This window comes from Penaeus monodon, chromosome 12 (assembly GCF_015228065.2).
Source record: "Penaeus monodon isolate SGIC_2016 chromosome 12, NSTDA_Pmon_1, whole genome shotgun sequence".
Taxonomy (NCBI): Eukaryota; Metazoa; Arthropoda; class Malacostraca; order Decapoda; family Penaeidae; genus Penaeus; species Penaeus monodon.
The window spans coordinates 48,711,699-48,733,664 of record NC_051397.1 but is presented as its reverse complement, the minus strand read 5'-3'; the positions used below and the strand labels follow the sequence as shown (position 1 = coordinate 48,733,664).

The 21,966-nt window shown below is 45.5% G+C and overlaps 1 protein-coding gene across 31 annotated transcripts in view; it reads right to left on the bottom strand.

Moving 5' to 3' along the window:
* The window catches only part of LOC119579530 (microtubule-actin cross-linking factor 1-like), a 208,320-nt gene that overhangs the window by 72,254 nt on the left and 114,100 nt on the right, over positions 1-21,966 (bottom strand). For all 31 annotated transcript variants that reach the window (XM_037927427.1, XM_037927436.1, XM_037927433.1 and 28 more), the window contains 20 exons: positions 19,326-19,489; positions 15,264-15,379; positions 11,104-11,207; positions 10,827-10,969; positions 10,303-10,512; positions 9,926-10,183; positions 9,541-9,745; positions 9,279-9,407; positions 8,742-8,981; positions 8,357-8,598; positions 7,996-8,224; positions 7,530-7,799; positions 7,228-7,396; positions 4,881-5,062; positions 4,249-4,373; positions 3,927-4,095; positions 3,653-3,813; positions 3,348-3,507; positions 2,792-2,875; positions 2,134-2,352 (listed from right to left, as the gene is read on the bottom strand). In XM_037927427.1, the coding sequence (XP_037783355.1) occupies positions 2,134-2,352; positions 2,792-2,875; positions 3,348-3,507; positions 3,653-3,813; positions 3,927-4,095; positions 4,249-4,373; positions 4,881-5,062; positions 7,228-7,396; positions 7,530-7,799; positions 7,996-8,224; positions 8,357-8,598; positions 8,742-8,981; positions 9,279-9,407; positions 9,541-9,745; positions 9,926-10,183; positions 10,303-10,512; positions 10,827-10,969; positions 11,104-11,207; positions 15,264-15,379; positions 19,326-19,489 (3,579 nt within the window). The remainder of the gene's footprint in view (positions 1-2,133; positions 2,353-2,791; positions 2,876-3,347; positions 3,508-3,652; positions 3,814-3,926; positions 4,096-4,248; positions 4,374-4,880; positions 5,063-7,227; positions 7,397-7,529; positions 7,800-7,995; positions 8,225-8,356; positions 8,599-8,741; positions 8,982-9,278; positions 9,408-9,540; positions 9,746-9,925; positions 10,184-10,302; positions 10,513-10,826; positions 10,970-11,103; positions 11,208-15,263; positions 15,380-19,325; positions 19,490-21,966) is intronic.

The window sequence follows — 21,966 nt, the reverse complement described above, 5'->3', positions numbered from 1 at the left end:
TCGGTCGAGCTGTGGAGGTGAAGTAGGTAAGGCTAGTGTTGGCTGAGTCCATATAAGGGAGGCGGTGGGCTCCATTCCAGATCACTCCGCCCAGAACCCTCCTCCCTCCCTCTCTCCCTTGCCCCTCCCCCTCCCTCGATCCTTCGTCCCTCCCCCCTCCCTCCTGCCCCTCCCTTAACCGTCGTCATGATATTCAGCACCGCATTCAGCTCCCCACGAAGCTCACTCGCTTTTCAGTCGCCGCCGTCACAAGCGGTGTCGTTTCTTTGTTTTCCCATGAAATTTGGGAATTCCATACATCGACACCTCTTTCCGAAGCACTAAGCAAACTACTGCTTTCCCCTTTCCCTGCTTCAATCCCTGCTTCAATAAGATCGATCCCACGACACCAAGCCCCGACCTCTGGCTAAAATCCCACTCAGTTATTCGTAAAGCGCCCCGGGTCGTCGCAATGCAAATTCCCCCTACATTATCTATTCTAACGCGATTCTGTGGGTGAGCAACATCCACATATGGAGCGGCATGAACTCGCTCCCTTGCCCCTTGGGTGGCGGTCCTCATTAACACTCGCCGCCCGTCTGCTGCCGTCTCCGCTCCCATGGCTGATCTGCTTGTGTGTCTATCGTGTCTATTGTCTGGTTGTCCTTTGCATAATTGTGCATTACCCCCCCTCCCTTTGTTTGCTTGCAAGCGCATTACTGCCTCCTCCTCCTCTGCTTGCATGTGGATTACCGCCGCCTCTTCTACTGCATACATGTATATTACTGCCTCCCCTCCCATTTGTTTACTGCGGCTTCCGCCATTCTCTTAGGTCTGTTTGCCTGTTTATCGATCACCGTCTTCATCTTCCTTTCCTCATTCTCTCCCTCTCTGTCTCTTCTCTCTGGTTTGCTGTCTTATCTACGATTGCGCATGCCCTTGGCCTGGCAGCTCACATGACGGCGATCTTATCTTCAGTCGACATCAACACCTGCAATTAACCCCCGAGGCGATCCTCTGATTTCACCTTCCAAGACACCCGAGTTGCCACTGGAGACTGTTCGGAGCAGCTGACATGCAGTCAATGAAATGCATACCGTAACTTGCCGGGTTTCCTCACCGCTGGTTATGCAAGTCATGCTTTCCTCCCTCCCCCACCACCCCCTCCTCCACGGGGTGTGTGGCGGGGTTTGCTTATATTTCTTAACCTTGCATGCACTCCCGCCTTGGACCGATGCCAATGATTCAGCGGAATTGTCAACAGCTAATCGTCCACAAACAATGGTCACAATCAATTTTTTCTATGAACAGCGCCATCTGTCATTCATCGGTGTAAACAAGTTAAACCAAGCACTGGCGCCAACCATTCTCTTTTCCGTAAATGAGGTTCGCATCCTGTCACTAAAAACACGGCCTCTTGAGAAAACCGTTTCATTATTTCACCGCGAGAGCCATCTAGCTTATAAACATGTGTCTTTTCATCAATTATAAACTTGAAGTGTAACGTCCTAAGGGTCGTCAAAATTGTAAAACTAACGAAACAAATGCACATTTACATTACAAAAAATAGTCCGCTTAACCTTCAATCACCTTTAGCGAATCAGTAACCCAAACAACCATGCATTTACGTGAGGTTCATGTGTTTATGTTAATGTTCAGAGTTAATGACCTTATATGAACACCCGGTCCAAACACGTAAATATATCCATGTCAGAAGATTTATGATTATACGATATAAACAACATGCTTATTCCCCCATTTTCTTGTAGGTGGTGACAATGCATCCCTTTCACTGATAGTGTTAATTTCCAAAGTGTGCGTGTTACTTCATTGTGTTTAGTTATGTGTATCCATATACATGTTTACATTTATGTTTTGTAGGTAAATATACAAATACATTTATAGATCTGACACGTATATATGTATATACGTATACATATGTATGTATGTATACATATATACATACAGACACTCACTCAGTGTATGTTTGCTGTGCATTTCACAAGCAATAACACGGAACTATAATAATAATCCATAAAACTTAGCCGTGTAGCTTTCAGTTAAAAAACCCATCATGTGGACTCATCGAGTTGCAACCAATAGTGAGTGTCAAGTGTCAGCGCGGAAGACAGAAACCGGGCTGCGTGTACTTACGTTGAATTTCTTCTCGTGTCGGAACCGATTGTAAATCTTGGCGATTCGGTCGTAAGTTTCGTCGGCGATGAACTGGTACTGGGCGTTGAGCTTGTCCAGCTGTTGAGCCACATTCTCTTCCCCACTCTGGATGCGAGGCCTCTTCCTTAGGCTCGCGTCCAGACTAGGGTGTACCTCTTCTAGACTTGCCTTGTACTGGGACAGGCGCAAGTCATAGATCTACAGAGGGTGTTGTAAATTAGTGGATGTTAGTACTTGTTATTATTATTTTGGGTTACGAAGCATGTTCTTTTTTTCTTATTTTGGTTGCTGTGAACAGAATTAGCGATAGAGAGAGAGACAAAGCCACCGAAAGCAAGTTATAATAACTAAACCAACATTACTCTGATTACATTATATTTACATGCCAATTTATTATTCTCAGTTATCCTGTAACAAGGAATGCATGCTTTGAGTAATGAAACTGAAATTTTAATAGAATGTACATGGGAGATATCTGAAAAAGTCGTCACCTGGAAAAACCTGCAATGAACTCGAAAATCAAAAAATCGTTTGATCAATAATCGGATTCAGGTGACGCAAAAATAGTGACCGGATACTGTGATATTTTTGGGGTGCTAAAAATGTACGTGTGTGCCTGTGCTTATGTGAAACATACCTTGGCTTCCCGTATGAATCGGCCGCCAAGGGTATTTACATGTTCTATGCTTGTTTTCTTCGCTATAATTTTCATGTACATGCTCTGTAAAGAGAAGGTATTGGCATTAATACCCTGGAAAGTAAGACAGATGGTAAGTCCTGGAAAAGATGAAGATAAATAATGACATTTACACAAACAGTCCCTGTCCTTCTTCTTTGTCTTCAGTCGAGACCTGAAAAGTCAAAATTTGGGTCCGGCGATCCTTCGTTTCAGGGGCGCAAGGGCTTAAGGATACAGGATATCGAGGGGAGTTTTGTGGGGTAGGAGTTTGTGATAGCATTTGGTTACCGAGTTAGTACTGAAAGGAAATACAGTTGTAGAATAAAATGGGAGAGTTGAAAATGTATATTTTCTATATTTTGGGGGGTTGTGATAGGATATTTTTTTTGAAAAGAGAATCCCACGAGTTAAAAAAGAGCAGAACCGTATCTCTGTGAGAGCAAGGGATTTGCAAGAGAGAGAATATTGACAGAAAGAACATAGATTTTTTGCTGTATGGAGGGCTCGGGCTTACCCTCAACCTCTCTAGTTCTAGCTCGGCCTCAGAAGGTCCGAGGTCTTCAATCTTCTGGTTGCGGAGGCCAGTCTCGAAGTCGCTGAGATCCACCTTCTCCACATCATGGCCGTTGCGGTACTTGGTGAGAAGTTCGCACGCAGCTTCACAGCTTCGCAACCTGGGCGAATGAAGCAGGGCATTTCAACACAGATCCACTTTATATATGTTATTTTGCATTCTATATAGAAGGAAGTACCGATTATTTCCTGCCAACGTAATGTGGTGGGTGTAAAACAAATCCCGAGCAAGCCGAGAGTACTAACCTTTCAATAATTTGCGAGCAGATGTTCTCCCAGCGCATGCGCAGCTTTCTCACGTCTTCTTCTAATCTGTCTACGTCCGGGTGGATCTTCTGACTCGGTCTCGACTTAACTACAAGTGTGCGAACATTGCGACACTCCTCCAAGAGGCGATCGATCAACACCTGTAGGAGAAATTTTAAATGGCGGTTATTCCCTTCTGTTCTAACCGAAGGAATATTTCTAAACTTTCTAAAATGATTTAAAAAAGAGAGACCCGTATAACTGCAGTACATACCTGGTGATCTTGGACAATCTGCTGGATGTCGAGGAGTTCCTGGTGAACTCGCTCCAAGTCGTCGAGTTCGTCGGGCAGGTCCTGGTGCTCAGCGAGCTTCAGCTCAACCTCGGACACGACTTGGGTTCCCTCCTCAATGCCAGTCACAACCATCTCGACACACTTCATTCTATATAAAGTAAATGAAAAAGACAAGTGTCCTTATTCCTACGGCAAAATATTCGAAAGGCGCGTTCCGATATCGTCACGTGACACTGGTAACTGCATTCCGGAGCTAAATTCCTGCTCAAACCAAGGGTAACTCTCCATAAAGCTGACATACCGTTCGATATACACATGCGAGAGGGCCCAGATGCGATCCCATTGTTGCGTAATGGACTCGACCTGGCGTTGTATGGCAGGCGTTCGTCGGGTCAAGTTCTGGTAGTTCTTCTGGATGCTTTCAACCTGAGGCAGGGGCAGTAAATGTCAATCAGTATCGCATAAGTACAACTCAATTGCCAATGCAATCGAGCAATAAACATTTCTATCTTTCCACTGCTCTCTCCATTTATACAAATCTATACTTATCTATTTCTCTTTCCATCTGTATCTATTCTCTCTCCATCTGTATCTATGCTCTCTCTTTCCATCTATCTGCCTAGCTATATACCTAGCTATCTACCTACCTACTACCTAACACTCTCACTCTCTCTATCCGTCGATCTGTCCATCTATCCATCAAACTATCCATCTATCCGTAAATATATCCATCTATCCGTAAATATATCCATCTATCCGTAAATATATCCATCTATCCGTAAATATATCCATCTATCCGTAAATCTATCCATCTATATACTCTCTATATATCTCTCTATTCCCTCCATCCATCTCTCTCTCTTCTCCCTCTCCCCCTCCCTCCCCTCCCTCCCCCTCCCCTATCAAGCCGCACAGCACCACCCTCGTCCTCACCTCCAGCTCGTGCGAGGAGAGGTCGTTCTCGAACTGCTTGTGCTCGATGACCAGCTGCTCGAGGAGGTCCAGGTCCCGCGGGATGGCAGCAAGGCACCGTTGGATGAGCGTCTTCTCCATCATGTCGAGGTACTCCTTCAGGCTGCTGCACTGGTCGGACAGCACCGCCCCTGGCTTGGGCTCTGGGGAGGAAGGCAAGGGATTTGCGAATCACGTACAGTGTTAAAGTAATGTAATGTCTGTGGGAGTTTATTACACGTGGAGGTAGTTCACTGTGAGGAGGTAATGATATAGGCATAAAAGGTTTCGATATAATCTTCAATAAAGTGTTTAATGTTTTTTTAAGATTTATATTAAAAGAAACATTTTAACTGTAATCAATCTTGTCCATGAGGCAAATCCAGTCTCCATTATATAAAGTAAAAAAAGGAACAAACTCTTACTGAAATCAGCTATCAAATATATGAATTACTTCAAAATGAATGGATCTGTATCTGGTCTACTCAACCCATGAAAAATATACCTTCAAACACGTTACAAAAACAGCTAAACCCGACGAAAATATATTTATGCAAAGTTAGACTACCGTGAATATACAAGCTAAGGTTAAGCAATGCAGTCCCAGGTAGTCTGGTTCCAGTTTTCTATTTTTCGACGAGAGAGGGGATACTATTTCAAACATGACTCACGCAAGGCGTATACTTCATTTTATCGTCACTTCATCGTTTAGGCTTCATCTTAAGGCTTTAGCTACACGATTAGACATGAAGGAAAGTGTGACGGGAGAGAATGCCACGACGTGCACTGTTCGAGGTAAATTCAACGCCAGAGACAGACATCACAGTCTAAAGTTACGACAGTCGGCTCAAGTGGTTTTATTCCAGGCGCTCCAATGTCATTTACTCGGCCGCAGCTCAGCGTCTCAGTGTCTCAGTGTCTAAGCTGCAATCAAATTCATCGTGAACAGCAATAACATGCACACTGTCTCTTCATTAGTATACTAATGAAATCGTTAAATAAAATATATCTATGTTTACATCTTGATAAACCCATGACGCGACAGACTACATTACATTGGTACCTATCGAGGAGAAATATTGGCAAACAAACAGTTAAAGGCTCCTTATATGTGCATTATTGGTGTTTATACTTAACTGCTCCGTTACTTTACAAAAATCCTTGATCAGTTTGCATGACAAATCTCGAACTACGCAGGTGTGGCCAGACAGCGGAAAGAAATCACGCTGCATATGCTCAAACGAAAAACATATTTTACCTTCTCTAGACACGTCCGCTTCGTGGAAAGACGAAGAAAAGCCGCTTTCATTTAAATTTCCTGTTTCGTCCAGATTTTCTGAGGTTTCGAAGAAAGGCTCGTCGTTTGCACTGCCTTTCTTGTCATCATGGCAACTGCATTTGCACTGTGCATTCTCACACACTTTAGAATTCTCCGCTAAAACGACTTTGTGGAGGAACAACACGGTTCCCTCGAGGTATCCTTCGGTATCCTCGGCTGCTTTCTTTAATCTACATTTAAAAATCTTCCCTTGAGTGTCCCAGATCTGCCCCAACACAGACATATACCCGTACGGCGGAATCATTGTGGACTTTTCACAACCGAAAATATCACAGCAACGTAAAGACAAAACACACACAAGGCTTCTTTTTGGCACACACTATGGTTTCAACAAAGATTGCTATTCACGTCGCTAAATATCACAAACGGTGTTTAGAGAATGCAGTGGAAGCACCAAGGAGGAGCGAATGACTGACAACATGACTGGAGGGAAGCAGCCATGTTGGAAAACTCTAGACGACGTCCACCAGTGCTGCCCTCTCTCGCACTCTCGCACTCTCCCTCCCTCTCCCTCCCTCTCGCTTGCTCTCCCTTCTAGTTCCCGTTTTCTCTCGGAAATCAATCCAGACTGCAGTCCCCGCCTGAGTCATCCTACAGCTGCATTATTTCAGCCAGGACAACAACATCCTTGCATGAGGAAACTTAACCGCGGAGGCAGTATGGATGAGGGTACAAATGTACTGAAGGTACACATTTATTTTACCGACTCCAAAATGACTTCCAATGCATGCCAATTTCAGGCAGTTCTTTACACCATGCATATGGATTATCTAACGAAACACTAAAAAATCTAAATAATTGTGGTTTTCCCGTTTAGATATATACATATATTTTTTTCTCTCTCTCGCACGGAAACAAAACAAAGTACAGTCAACATTTAAAGGGGGCATTATGATATTTCTAAAGGACATATTACTTTATCATAATCTCCCAGCGCGGAGCGACGGCACTATACATCATATCATATATATTTGAAAGGTTAACACTCACCGGCTGCACGACGCTCAAATTCATCGAAGAGTCTGTTGACTTCATCGATCTCTCGCTTCAGTCGTCTCAGCTGGGGATCGTTCGGGTCTCCTTCTTGGATCAATTTCTCAGCGTCTTCGTTCAGCGCCTTACGGATGGCATTGCGCTGCTCTGCTCCCATCGCAATGAACTGTGGAGAGGAGGTCAAGCCATAGATGTTATTTACGAAGTACCATATCATAGTTCCGATGGCCTTTACACCACAGATAATTTGTCAGGGAGTTTGTGAGAAAAAAAATACATAGCTCTCGCAAGAAGTGTACCTGAGCAAGATCCCAGCTCTTCACAACCTTGATGGTAGCAAAGATCATGTTCTGACGCATGCGCAGCTGTTTCTTCTGCCAGAGGGCGATGCACCTCTCGTACTGGCGCTTGAGCTTTTCGGCGGCGTCGATGGCCTCCTGGTTGGGCGGCGGGATGGTGAAGATGACGCCTGGCACCATGCCCTTGCTGCCCGAGCTCGTCACCACGCTCCACTTGACTCTGTTGCTGTTGTCATGCACAGTGCAACGCTCGCCCTTGTTGATGCTCATCTGAGAGGAATAAACGAGCGCGTGTTGACTTTAAAGTGCTACAAGAGCGTGGGATAAATGGCGTGTCAAGTGTTAGTCTTTCCTCATGACGCCTGTTTCGGAGTTTTGGCAGCGGATAACCAAGTTCATTTCAATTACCTGTTTCGATTTGTTTTATTCTTAATTGACGAAGAATCATAAAAAACAGTATACTTACATCCATCTTTTTGTAGTTGCAAATTGCAGTGACGGACGTAGGCTGTCTCAGCGTCTGTCGGCGTTGCTTGAGAGGGACAACGGACTTGGCCCTGTTGATCAGCTCATCCACGGTCGAGTTGAACTGGGACAATTCTTCCCGGATGTCTTGCATCTCGCGCAGGAGCTGTTCGCCGTCATCCAGACCGAAGTCCGTCGTCGAATAGGTGGTGTTCAGCTTCTCGTCTTGTCTGCAAGTAAATTTAGAAAAAGATATATACCTAGTAAATAAATTCACTCGTTTTCTGTCTTTTTTTTTTGACAAATACTGATATTCCTTCGACAGAAATACTCAGCAAAACCATCGTGAAGCAGAAACTCACGCCATGATCCACTGCTCGGCGTTAGCGATGTCAGTGAAGAAGGTGTGGTAGTGGGAGGCGTGCTGGAGGTGCGTCTCGAGGCACAGGGTCAGCTCCAGGAGCCACTGCCACTGCGTCTGCATGGCCGCCAGATACGCCTCCACGGTCTTGCTGGCAGGATGGTGTCCAATGACCAAGCTGTTGCCACGGTCTTGTACGGCGCTAAACTGCACCTCTCTCTTTTCGAGTTCGCTCATGAGTTTCTGCGAGTGTTATAAAAAAAATGAGTTATTAAAATGCCAATGTATATAATCGTCATCATAACATCAAGCATACTTGTTGTTTAAAATACTGTATGTGTATAGGTAATCTTTATTTTTCCGCGTGAATATACGGAATATCTTACCTCATAGTATCGTTCTACGTCATTGATGTTCAAGCTCTTGTTAGCCCAGTCTCTGTTCAGCTCTTGTTCCTCGCGTTCGTTGAGCCAAATGAGCTCCTGTGTTGCAGCTTGCAGGAAATCCAGGAGGCTGTGCAAGTCTGACACACGTTTGTTGCTCAGAGAGAGAAGCTCTGCATAGATCTTACGCAGCTGAGACAACAGGTTGATGTATACCTGCTGCTCCTCACCGCTGAAGTTACTCTGCGAGAACAAAACAAATTACATACTCTCACACGTCCTAATTACACAGGTTAATCAAAATCATTCATACTAATGCCTAATAAAAACAACAGAATCAATCACAACTCACAACTTCACAAAAATACATTTCGCTACGTAATAAACACACATTACCAACGACAGCACAGAGATTTCAACGAAACGAAAGTAACAATCAATACACAGTACAGCGGGGAGGGGGAGGCGCTACTTCCTCCTCCCTCCCCTCCCGCCCTCCCACCCTTTCCCCTCGACAGCCTCCAGGTCGCCCCTTATTACCTCCTCGGCTGCACACTTGTCGACATTAGTGTGGAACTGATGGATGATCTTGTGCTCTTTCTGGTGGCTGTCGTACTCCTTCTCCACAGCTGCCAGGTCATTGCCGTACTCGCTGTCGTTCAACTTTTTCTGCGGGGAGGAATGATACATCTTGAGTCCCTTTACTATATTCCATGTGTATCCTTCAATGTGTATGGTTCACGCAAGTATCGCTCTTATTCTTATCGTAGATCAAGAGCATAAATAAAACACTGCTACTTACAAGTTTGTCTTTGCACCAGTTGATACACTCCTGGAGGAACCGGAAGTGTTCGTTCGTATCGACAAGTCGGGATTCGGAAACAACTATTCTCTTGGTGGTGGTGTAGGATTCTTGTTGGGTAAACGATCTATTGTTAAGAACTATAAGCAGGCGGTTCTCGAATAGGGTCCTCACACTTACGTATCGTTCTTCTAGTTTCACAACCCTATGGGGAAAAAAATTGAGATTAAAATATTAAATACAGGTGCCAGGATGTATCAAACGTATAAACACACCACCATGATGGTCATAGTTAGCTTTACGGAATCAAAAAGATAGACAAATTTCTACGGGCATTGCCTCCTCGGCCCGCCTCAACCCTCGCGACCTCCCCGGGCGCACGCACCTCTTGTGAAGCGTGGGGGCCTCGTGGTATTTCCCGTCGCGGAGGACCTTGACGTCTGAGTGCAGGGTCTTGATCGTATCCTCGCACTGAGCCAACTCTCCGTCCAAGGCATCACAGTTTCGTTTGGCATCCATGGGGTGGAGTCGCTCCACTCTTCTCGCCTCGTCCTCGATGCGGATCTCGACCTCCTCCAGAGTGATCTCGGTCTGCTTGATCTCGCGGTGGACCTTCTCTGCCAGCCGCTGGAGTCTGTCGGCACTGGGGTAAACAACATGAAAGTAAGAGAAAACCGAACAAAGAAGAATTATTATTATTTACACAAGTCTCCCCCCATTACCTTGCACACTAAACCACAGTTCCTTTCACCATCTGCTTACCCGGACAAGGAATCGTGTAAGGCATCGTCTCTCTCCTGGAAGAGCGACATGAGCTTGTTCCACTCGGCGTCGACGTTGTTGTAGTGGAGTTCAGGAGCCAGCTCGTCCTCCAGAAAGCCCGTGCCGTCGAGGAGCTTCTGGATCTCTCGGTACAAACGCTGACAATTGTTTTTGTCGCGCAGTCGAGGAGGAACTTCTTCTTGTCGGAATCTAGACGCAGAGAAAAATACGTCACATGAATGATGATGATAATGAAAATAATAATAATTATAATAATAATAATAATAATAATAATAATAATAAAATAATAATAATAATAATAATAATAATAATTTAATAATGATGATAATAATGATAATGATAATGATAATAATAACAATAACAATAACAACAACAACAAGAATACTACTACTACTAATAATAATAATAATAATAATAATAATAATAATAATAATAATATCAATATCAATAATAATAATAACAACAATAATCAGTAACAATGGTAAACGGATCGTCCTCCCGACCTGGTGCTCTCTTGGGCCATTCTCTTGAGTTCGATGGTGTTTGAAGGGAAGTGGCGGTCCCTCATGATGGAGGTGTGTTCGCGGATCCAGTGAAGCAGTGTGGTGGCCATTTCTCGGTACTCTTCTAGCTTGCGTTGCGCCTCCTGTCGCCAAATAGGTACACATATTTAAATCTCGTACAGGTACAGCATTCGCAACTACAAATTATAGCTTTACTATATCATATAACTCAGTATTTTTCCTTATTATAAAGAACAGCTGAGATAGCAGTACTTACAATGTTGAACAAGGGATGAATAGAGGGTGGCTCTGGGAAGATCTCATAGAGCTGCGACACGTACGTAATCAACGACTTCTCGTCTGGTTCCGGGGTATCAACATCTGTAGGGGTTCAGAGGAACATCAGTAACAGCGTTCGTTATCATTCAGTTTTCATAACCGTGTACTGTTTGCCACAAACATATGTAGTAAAAGAAAAACTAAAAGAAGAATGAAAAAGAACTTTTTAAATCGCCATGAATACTTCTTTTTTAAACAAAAAATAAACCCCAAAACAACGTCAGTCATAAAACCAACCGAACTTTCAACCCACACCCCATCCCGCACGGAATACCAACCAGAGAGTGCGTGTGGCATGACCCGAGGGAACGTTTGTAGCGGTCCCTCCCGACGGTGAGTCACAGCGAGGCGGCGGCGGCGCGTGTGCGGTCCTCGCCTCCCTCCGTGCCTGATACTTATCTCGGCCCCATCCTCACCCTTTCTTCCACCTCGCCCGCCGTGTTCTCACCTCTTCCTCCCCGCCTTGCCGTATCACGCTCTGGCGTATCCTCTCCTCATTTTGTAAACAGTTGCCTTATCGTCATCCTAAGCGCCCCCAGCTCTTCGTTTCAGTTTGATATGAACAGTTCTGGTCGCCTGCTAACATTTTGTACCTGCGCTACTCCCGTATCGCCCCTCTCGCTCCAAGCCAGCGCATGGCGGCCAAGGTCACGTGGGACAAGAGCCTTGGCAACACCAGCCGGCCAGTACTGATCATTACATATTTGTCTCGCATCCATATATGAATGCCAACGCGAGCTTTACATTCACAGCCCGGCGTCGCTATAATGTCACATAAACAGACAGGTTTTGCAAACGCGACAGACCTCTCGGAGCTATGGCGAGAGCTTCCAGTAACAACACTTACGAGCGAAATTCCCTCGCATGTAACAATCGATCTGTTAGACTACTGAATTTCAATTATACCCTCGTCCTAAAAGTATACCTCGTTTTTTTCCTCTCTTCAAAAGCATATCCAAAAATAGCAAACTGAGCCCCGACCCATCACCTTCGCCTCCCCCGCCCCCCCGCGTACAGCCGACCCGCACAAAACCCGAAAGCCTCCGAAAGTACTTAAAAGGGAAGCCCCGATCCCCCGGTCTCGTAAACACAGCGTCCCACCGGATAATTTACTACCTGTACATCCCACTCTCATCGCGCATCAACGGCGCGTGTCCTTTTTCGGCCATCGGGCATAAAATAACTTGTCGTAGCCCTTCCCCCCCCCCCATCCTCCCGGATTCCCTCCCCCCTGCCAATCTCGCACTAGGGCTCTCGATTAGCTTGTCCGCCGGTCATACAATATCTTAATAATCACTTGGACTTTGAAATCCTCCAGCAATGAACTCGCCTAACTCGTCTGTTGAGCTTTCAAGTTGAATATATCATCCCCATTTCTTTACAGTGTGTGTGTGTGTGTGTGTGTGTGTGTGTGTGTGTGTGTGTGTGTGTGTGTGTGTGTGTGTGTGTGTGTGTGTGTGTGTGTGTGTGTGTGTGAGTGTGAGTGTGAGTGTGAGTGTGAGTGTGAGTGTGAGTGTGAGTGTGAGTGTGATGTGCATGTGCGTGTGCGCGTGCGTATGTATGTATGCATGTATATGTGTATGTATGTATGTATGTATGTATGTATGTATGTATGTATGTATGTATGTATGTATGTATGTATGTATGTATGTATGTATGTGTGTGTGTGTGTGTGTGTGTGTGTGTGTGTGTGTGTGTGTGTGTGTGTGTGTGTGTGAGTGTGTGTGTGTGTGTGTGTGTGTGTGTGTGTGTGAGTGAGTGCGTATGTGTGTATTCGCAACGCGCCATTTACCCCTCTCTCATTTCCCTATATTCGTTTCTCCTCCCTTCGTAACCCCTCTTACCCCCATCCCCCCCCCCCCGCCCTATTTCAATCGCTGAACTTGTGAGCCTGTGCTCGTACCAACTCGCGAAAAGCTTGCATTAAAAAGGACCTGATTTATAACTCATCCTCGAGACATTAAGTACATAATATTTTTCCTCATACTCCCATCCTATATCAACAAACGATTAACATAAAGCTGCATTTATTTTCCTATAATGCCAATCAGTACAATGCGAATGGCTAATAAAAAAAATGATTAATCACCGAATTAAAAATTAAAACCTAACCCTCCCTTTGTAAACGACTATCCCCTACATCAACACGCCACAGCTGACAGGGTAAACAAACAAGCCACGTCTCACGCGGCGGCACCTCGTTCCCAGCGCCGCCCGCGTGCATACTCGGGGGGTAAACGGCCTGCACAAACAAGCAAATCCCAGCTATCCCTAATCGTATCACGCCCACGCCCAAAACGCGGTGCAAAAACTGGCTCTGGGTCACCAGGTCCTCGGCCTAACCGCCTAAATAAGGATAAAAGTGAAAGTCACCCATCGTGTATAGCGAGTGTTTGTGGGGGAAAGGGGGAGGGGATCACACGGGCCCCCTCAGGTGACAATAAATCAATATGTCTCTTTAACAAAAGTGTAATTCACAACATTTTTGTTGGTGGAGTCGTATGGGTATGTATAAACAGGTCGTTATATGGTTCGCTGCGGTCAATCTACCCTTTTAAACGACGTGTATGGTGTCAGTGTTGAACAGGTGTGGATTCTATGGCGGCAGTTCAAACAGCGCACATGTTCTCGGCTGGTGATTTCCGACCTCCTTTCAGCTAAGTCATTGTAGGCTAATCCAGAGTTAATCGCATCAGAATAGGCAATGGTTTACTCACAGAGAAACTCTACTTGCTTAAGCCAAGCAAGGGTCCATAAAAACAGATAACCTATTGTTGGCAACTGCTTGAGAGCGCCCCTTCTATGGCCGAACAAGTATTTGTAAGATGATTCTACAAGACCTTTCTTTGCACCCCCCCCCCTTCCCTGGACATCGTCCCTTCACCACATAGCTGCTCCTTTTCGTCTTACGTACGGCCAAGAAGCCCTGCGCCTGCAATAGACGATACCGTGCAAAAGCATACCAAAATAATGTTGTAAATAGGTAAATGATTAGACTGAAATATTGATGAACACATATAGCCCGAGGTCCCCACGCGATCACTCCGCCCTGCTAATGAACGAGCAACCCAAATTATTACTCATTACAACACCCAAGCAAATCGCCTTGGCTTTAGGGCGTCGAGAAACCTGCCAATCATCATGACGCAGCCAATCGAGCGGTAAAACAGCTGTTTGCGGAGGAAGGGAAGAAGGAAGGAGATTTCGTCCCTCCTGCCCGTCTCACATTCACCCATCCACTCAGTCAGTCAGTTCACTAATTATTAGCTTCCTCACTCACCCAGTCTCTCTTCTTCTCCCTCTTCCTCTATCTCTCCCTCTCCCTCCCCATCGCCTTGCCTAAAACTGACACGCCCTCCCTGCTATAGCCCACTGATGTACCCGGGGCTCCATCTGAATCTGATTATCGGCTCCGGTCTCTTGGCGAGAGTCAACAATGAGAACGGTCTCAGAATAACATGATTCTGATGTGCCTCGTAGATAATTATCCATTTTGACCTTTATTCTTCGACCCAATAAGACTCGTGACATTCTTCTGACCTGTCTCTGGCCGAATAATTATGTAGGTGTTGAGGCAAACCCATGTGGGCTGAATTACACATACTGTTTCACCTCGCGTCGGCGTGGTTGTGGGCGTGGGCGTGGATGTGGGTGCGAGTGTGGCCGTGGTTATTGGAACGGTAGTTTAAGGGAGGGCGTAGACAGGGCTATGTAGTTCACAAGCTGATCCCCGAGCCGAGGCGTCATGGTTATTCTTGGAGGGGCGTAGGCTCTTTGTTCTTATCTAGCGTGGTCAAACCTTCAATCCCAGACCGAACAACAAAAAAAGATCTATAATTTACCTCCCACCGTACCCCATAGCTGATGACGTCACCGCGGTCACAATTGATAAACTTATAGCGTAATAATCATCGCAAAAATCCCCACCTACAATCCTACCTTAACCTCGAACCGGCGAGCAAGCCAGTAACTCATCACCATACCGTTTAAACCCCCCAAACCCTCAGGACCAGAAGTCGAACCCCCTCAGCCAACCCCGCTAACCCCCTGACTCCCTCCCGGCCCACTGCACCCTCGCAGGCACCTCGAAGAACTCACCTTCAGGGTCGAGAAGTCGTGTGACGCCGTACTCGCGCTCCATGACATTAAAGGCTGTTTCAAGTCGCTCTCTGGGAGACCTCTGGCGGAGGCCACGCCAATCAACCAGGTCGGGTCTATCGGAAGGGAGAGAGAAAAGTGAGATTAGCAACGGGGGAATTCCGTGATAAAAGGGCCTCCGATGGGAAAGCTTATCTAGAATTTGTTAGTAGAAACAAAAAGTATAATCAAATTAAAATCTATTTTTAGTCTTCCAATATTTTTCTTTGCGTTTAAAATTTGATGACAAAAGACTACACTGACTCAACTCAACACGGAAACCTCAACATGACACAAGCTGAAAAATAACTCTTTCACATGCTAAACAATGTTCCACGGATTTTACGTTTCATGGATGAAATCTTATCCATAATGATCTGAAAAAAGGAAAATCAACTGCCTGGAAAATGACGAGGTAAATCAACACAGTTCAGAGGTCAGAAGGAACAAAAGTCGATACAGTAGCGTTAGCTCGTGTTTATACAGCACATGCAGGTAGGCATGCAAGGTACCAGACAGTTCTACTTACACATTCAACACACACCTGTAACCAACACACTCCGGGAGAAACAAAACATAATTAAAATATCCACGTAAATCGGAAGCCAGGATTAATCAAAATGGAGAAAAAAAACGTAAACACAAAATACGATGAAGGATATTTAAAAAGGGCTATCAGCAATCCTTCTTTCGAAAGATGAATATCAAAATGACACGGCACATTCTGAAGAGTTAAAACAGAATGCAAAAACCTCGCAGACGTGAAGGACGGAGGGAGGGAGGGACAGGGCGATAACAGGGGAGGGGGGGGAGAGAGACAGGGAGAGGGAGAGAGCCAAGGACCCTAAGATGGGGCACCAGTCACCGCACGCCCACACCTGCAACACGCACGCCCACACCAGCATTCCTCGTCAGCCTACGCCAACATTCCATTAGGCGCTCGGCGAACCGTTCTCGTTATAAAAACACACACACCTTGTTAATCGTTCGCCAACCCACTGTCATGAATATACTCGCCTTTTTTTCTAAAGCAGACGCAAACTCCCACTATTGTGTCTACATGCACACCAATACATATACTACTCAAACACACAATGAAATACATAATGCGTGAACATTAACATGAGCAAATGAAACAAATACACATATATAACCATAAACACGTACACGCATCGCATCCTTCTCTATACGAAAACGTTCTTCAATCCCATCGACTTCTTTCCCCACACACAATCCGCGAAAATAAAGCGAAATTCCGTGCCAAACCCTATCTATTAACATTTATCTTGCTCCCAACCTCTGACTGAAGCAATTTCACACACAAAAAAAGCGGCTGAGTTTAGAGTAATAAGGCGTGATCACTTAACAAGCCTTGCCATCACCGCAAACACAACCTGGAAGCCCCTGGAAGCCCCTGGAAGCCCCCGCCACCGCAACCAGTCAGTCGTACCACACACACACACCAGGCAACCTGTCTCATGGCATTCTTCTCCGGGTACTAAGCATTCTACGCTCTTACTATGCACTGTCTGGCAACAAATAGTAGTTCCTGCCAATCTAATCAGAGACTGAAATGTATTAACTCACACACTCTGCATAATTTACAACAGCCATTCAATTTATTCTACAGTTAACAACTTTAATAGAATATTATTCAACTTTTCTTCAATGAAGATTAAAACTACTGTACAGTACAAGGTTTCCAGGGCAGGGCATTTCTAATCAGGTTTTCCATTACGCTAAACTTACAAACCGGAAGGCAAACTAAATAGCCTTGAACTATGCTTATACATACATCTATTCATTCATTCATTCGATATACTCTCTCTCTCTCTCTCTCTCTCTCTCTCTCTCTCTCTCTCTCTCTCTCTCTCTCTCTCTCTCTCTCTCTCTCTCTCTCTCTCTCTCTCTCTCTCTCAAATTGCCCATTACCAACATCTACTCGAGCACAGCCCCGCCGTTCGAGCTCGTACCAGCGCAACATTTCCCTTCTAAAAGGCAATGGCCCCCAAACTAAAGTGCACAAAAGGACACCATTCCTCACGGCAAGCCTGCACCAGGAACAAGAGTGCACAGATCACCAGGGGAAGGGGAAGGGGAAGGGGAGGGTGTGGAGGAGAACAGGAGGGAAACCACGGCATAAGTATTGGTGATAGGGTTTCGGGGACCCCTCAAAAAAAAAAAAAAAAAAAAAATCAGGGATGGGGATTGGGTGGGGAGACGGGAGGGAGGGGAGGAAGGGAGGGAGCTGGGGAAGAGGACTTACGGCGCGGGCTCAGGACCCCCTCCGTCAGAACCTTTGGAGGCTTCATTCCTGGAGGCGCTTCTGCTTCGGATGACCTCGCTGGAGGGGAAGAAGACATGGTGACGTCACGAAGGCCAGGTCAAGTCAGATGGTGGGCGTGACCCGCCTGCTCTCGCTAACACTTACATACACTACTGCTATGGCTGGACTAGTTAGTGGGCAAGTGACCAGCAGCTGTGGTGGCTATTAGCTTCGTTTAGTTACCTCAGAGAAAAATCATCTGAACATGCACTCCTCTAGCCCTAAATGTGGAAAAAAAAGCTTGAGCTAAAATAATAATAAATAAAAAATAATTAATGAGCAAGTTAACATCTAGTTTATTTCCTCTTTATTATTTACAGACTTAGTGAAATAAGCAAGCGGGAAGTGTTTAGATAAAAGTTGACAGTCATGCAAATCAAGCAGACGGAAGGAAAGGGAACGGAAACGGCCTAGGGAAAGTATAACAACAGCAATAATAATAATAATAATAATAATAATAATAATAATAATAATAATAATAATAATAATAATAATAATAATAATAATAATAATAATAATAATAATAATAATAATAATAATAATAATAAAAATACTACTGCTACCTTTGCGAATAATAAAAACATAAATAAGTGCCCATAATTCCTGAAACCAGCATCCCCAGCACAACACTCCTAAAAGCACTAACATTTACTGCACTTGATCTAAGCACTAGAGCAAACAGAGGAACAGTAAAAATAATAATGCGAGAATTGGGAGGGGGGGGGACTATTGTGCCTGACGTCATGCATGGGGATAAAAGCTCGTTCCTCTGTTCCCTGTTCAAGATAAAAGCTGACTCTGCAACTATCGTGATCAGGCTGACCTTACCGGACTCCTCAACAACGGGAAAAAATATCTATTGTTCTTGTCCCCTCTTCACAGGGAAAAATATCTATTGTTCTTGTTCTCTCTTCACTATCTTTCTCTGTCTCCCTCGTTATCCCTAATCCCATCCATTCCTTAACAGTTAGAGACTTCAAGAACTAAATATTCCAAAAACCTATTCTCGTCTATTCTCTCCTCTTGGCATCTATCATCTGTTTACACTTATTCTCTTTATTTTCACACCCATTAAATCTCCCATTATGCTCTCCGCTTTACGCTAAACACCCCTTCATACTTGGCTAATGAAATTTACACAGACATCCGTCCTGCTTGAGACGATCCGAATCAGCCTCCTTACCCCTTAGAGCATGCAAATGGAGAACAAAGGGGAAAACACCAACAGACAGTGATATACGACACAATCTTATCTTCAGCCTGAGGAACCATCATGGTCGAAAATCCCTAGACAAAGGATAAATCTTTGGGACAAGATATTGTCATGCAAGAGATATAGCTTGTGATAAATCGGACAAAGAGTTTTTTTGAAGTTTGTTAACTTTTAAAAAAATCTTACCCGAAGGGAAAAAAAGAGAGAGAGAAGTGTGTAAATAATGCATTAAACATTGCAGCCAAATCGTGAAAAATGTAAATTGCAGTTAATGCTGAAGGGGAAAAAAAGGAAAATAAGTCATGTTATTCATCCGACGGGATGGGAACAAGGGGGCAGGTGAAAGGGGTCAACCAGGGATAAGCATGGAATACAACAAAGGAAAAATAATATGAAGAAGGGGGCACTGAGAATAAAAGGAAAGGGAGACAAAACTGCCTTCAAAACCTATCTATTTTAAGGCGAGGCAGGACACCAAACTAACCTGTTCCTATGAATGATGGCGACGAAGGCGAGGCCGTCCCTCCAGGAGGTGGTAAAGTTCTTGACGTCGACATTGGGGTACTTGTGGGTAGTGAGGCGCGCCCACCGCAGCAGCGCCTCCTTTGCCGTCAGGTTTTCCTCCTGACCCACCATGATATCCGAGATCTGGAAAGGGGAGGCAAAGGGAAAAGGTTGTAGTTCACTATAGAATACAGTCTTCTGGTTTTGGTGCGATGGTGATACGATGAATCAGAGATGAGAATCAAAAAGGTTTGTGACATGGCCTAGGACCTTGCATATGAGAACGGTTACGAAGGTGAAGTTATATATTCGTTCTAAAACAAGAAACAACTGCATCGCAACGGTGCTTTCGCGATTGAGAAGCTGCCATTTTCACGATCGAAGGCAGATCTCTCCCCTCTCTCCTTCACATCTTTTCTCTTTCTTTTTTTGGGGTCATGTGACCACGAAGGCCATCTGAAAGTAGCGGTCCTAGAAAGGACAAGTTCTGCAGCCGAAGTGGCATCGTTGAGTCATGCACCGGCCAGGATACTGGGTCAAAGGTCGGCTCCTGACTTGTGACGTCAGCGTCTATTGACCTGGAGGAGCCTGGAAGTCACGCTTGCTCCTTGCCGCTCCTTCTAAGAGATAAATTAATATTCGTATACCACTAACTAAGTTTATTTCTCTATTCGTTTGTATTTGTGTGCAAGCGTGTATGTGTGGGTACGTGAATACGCATACCTATAAGCGAACACCAACCGCTTATTCTCCAAAAAATAACAACCGGAAAAATCAACATCGCTCGCGCAGCCTGTAAAGATGCAGAACACTCCCCCTTGGGCCGACGCGGCAGCCGGAACACGGTAATTTAGTGTCGAACGATCCGCCATCCCGTCAGGAGCTAACAAAGACGCCCGGGGATGATGTCAGGCGGAGAATACGCTCGCCTCTTCTCACTCAGCCACCGTGTTTCCTGCAGGATCCCTCTCCTCTCCTTCTTAATGGTCCTCATTATCATCATTTTCCTAATCCTCTCTTCTTTGTCCTTTATCACCCTTCCCTGCTTATTTCTCTAAATTTATCCCTCAAATGTTTACCTCCTTATCTCCTCCCTTCCCTTCTTTCCCTCCCAATCCCTCTTTCTATCTCTCCCACCCCCCACCAATGTCTCTGTCCCTTATCTGTCTCTCTCTCTCTCCCTCCCTTCCACCCACGCACAATCCTTCACTCGCCTCTCCACCTGCTCCCCCCCCCCCCGCGTTCCCACAATGATGCAGCCACCCTGCATGACACGCCCAATTCTCTTTCCTTCTCCATTAACAATTAACAACCTTCCTCATGTCAGGATGAAAACCACGACGGGGAAAATACAGGAGACATATATGCAAAATAAACAAACACACTCACTCTCAAAAATCACTCCCTCCTTCATAATTCTTCTCTCACTGTCCTTCTATCTCCCTCTATCTCCTCTTTCTCTTCCCTTTTCCTTCTCTTTCCCTGCCTCTCCTCCCCTCCGTGACTCATTCCTCGCTCAGATTTCCCAATGACGATGCCCATGTCACATGTCTCGGGCTCAGTTTATTATCCCGCCGTCTCCAATCATACTTTCTTTGTATTTATCTGTCTGTCTCTTCCCTTTCATGTATTTGGTCGTTTTTATTTCCCCGTTCGTACATAAAAATAAAATCCAAGTCTCATTAATCTTCATAATGCACATACGAAGAATCACGACAATAACAGACGAGAGAGAAAAAGAAAAAAAAAAACACTAACAAAGGTGCATGAAGGTGAGTCCCTCCCTTGCATGACAGTCGCACGGGAAGGTCAGGGACAATATTGCAGCCAATATTGACGTGATGAAAGATGATTCACAGAAATAACGAGGGAAGAGATTGTGGGAGGAAGGGATGGAGATACAAAAGGAGAGAGAAAGAGAGAGAGAGTTTGGGAAGTAAGAGCGCAAGAAGAAGAAAAGGGGGGGGGGAGAAAAAGACGAGGGAATACGAGAAAAGGGAAAGGATTGAGAGGAAGAGGTCGTTGGAAAGAGGGAAGGATGTAAGAGAGGGAGGGAGGAAAAGTGAGAGAATTGGGGGTGGGAAGAGAGAGAGAGGGAGGGGGAGGGGGAGAGGGAGGGGAGAGGGGGGAGAGGAAGGGGGGAGAAAGAGGGGTAGGCAGGTGGTAGTGTGACATCACCAGCCGAGACGTGGTCGTGGACTCGCATACCAACAGCCAGCGCTGCCAACATCGCACGCCTCCCACCTGACGCAAAGGTACCAACGCCATTTTGAGAAAGCGAAAGGGACTGAGGACGCAGGAAAAGGAAAAAGGGGAGGGCGAGGCCGGACAGGATGATGCAGGAGGGTGTGATGATTGATGGTGCGGAGGAAGAAACAGAGGAGGAGGAGGAAGAAACAGAGGAGGAGGAGGAGGAGGAGGAGGAGGAGGAGGAGGAAAGGGGGGAAGGAGGGAGGGAGGGAGGGAGGGAGGGGAGAGGAGGAGAGGGAGGAGGAGGAGGAAGGAGGAGGAGGAGGAGGAGGAGGAGGAGGAGGAGGAGAGAGGGAGGAGGAGGAGGAGGAGGGAGGAGGAGGAGGAGGAGGAGAAGGAGGTGGAGGAGGAGGAGGAGGAGGAGGAGGAGG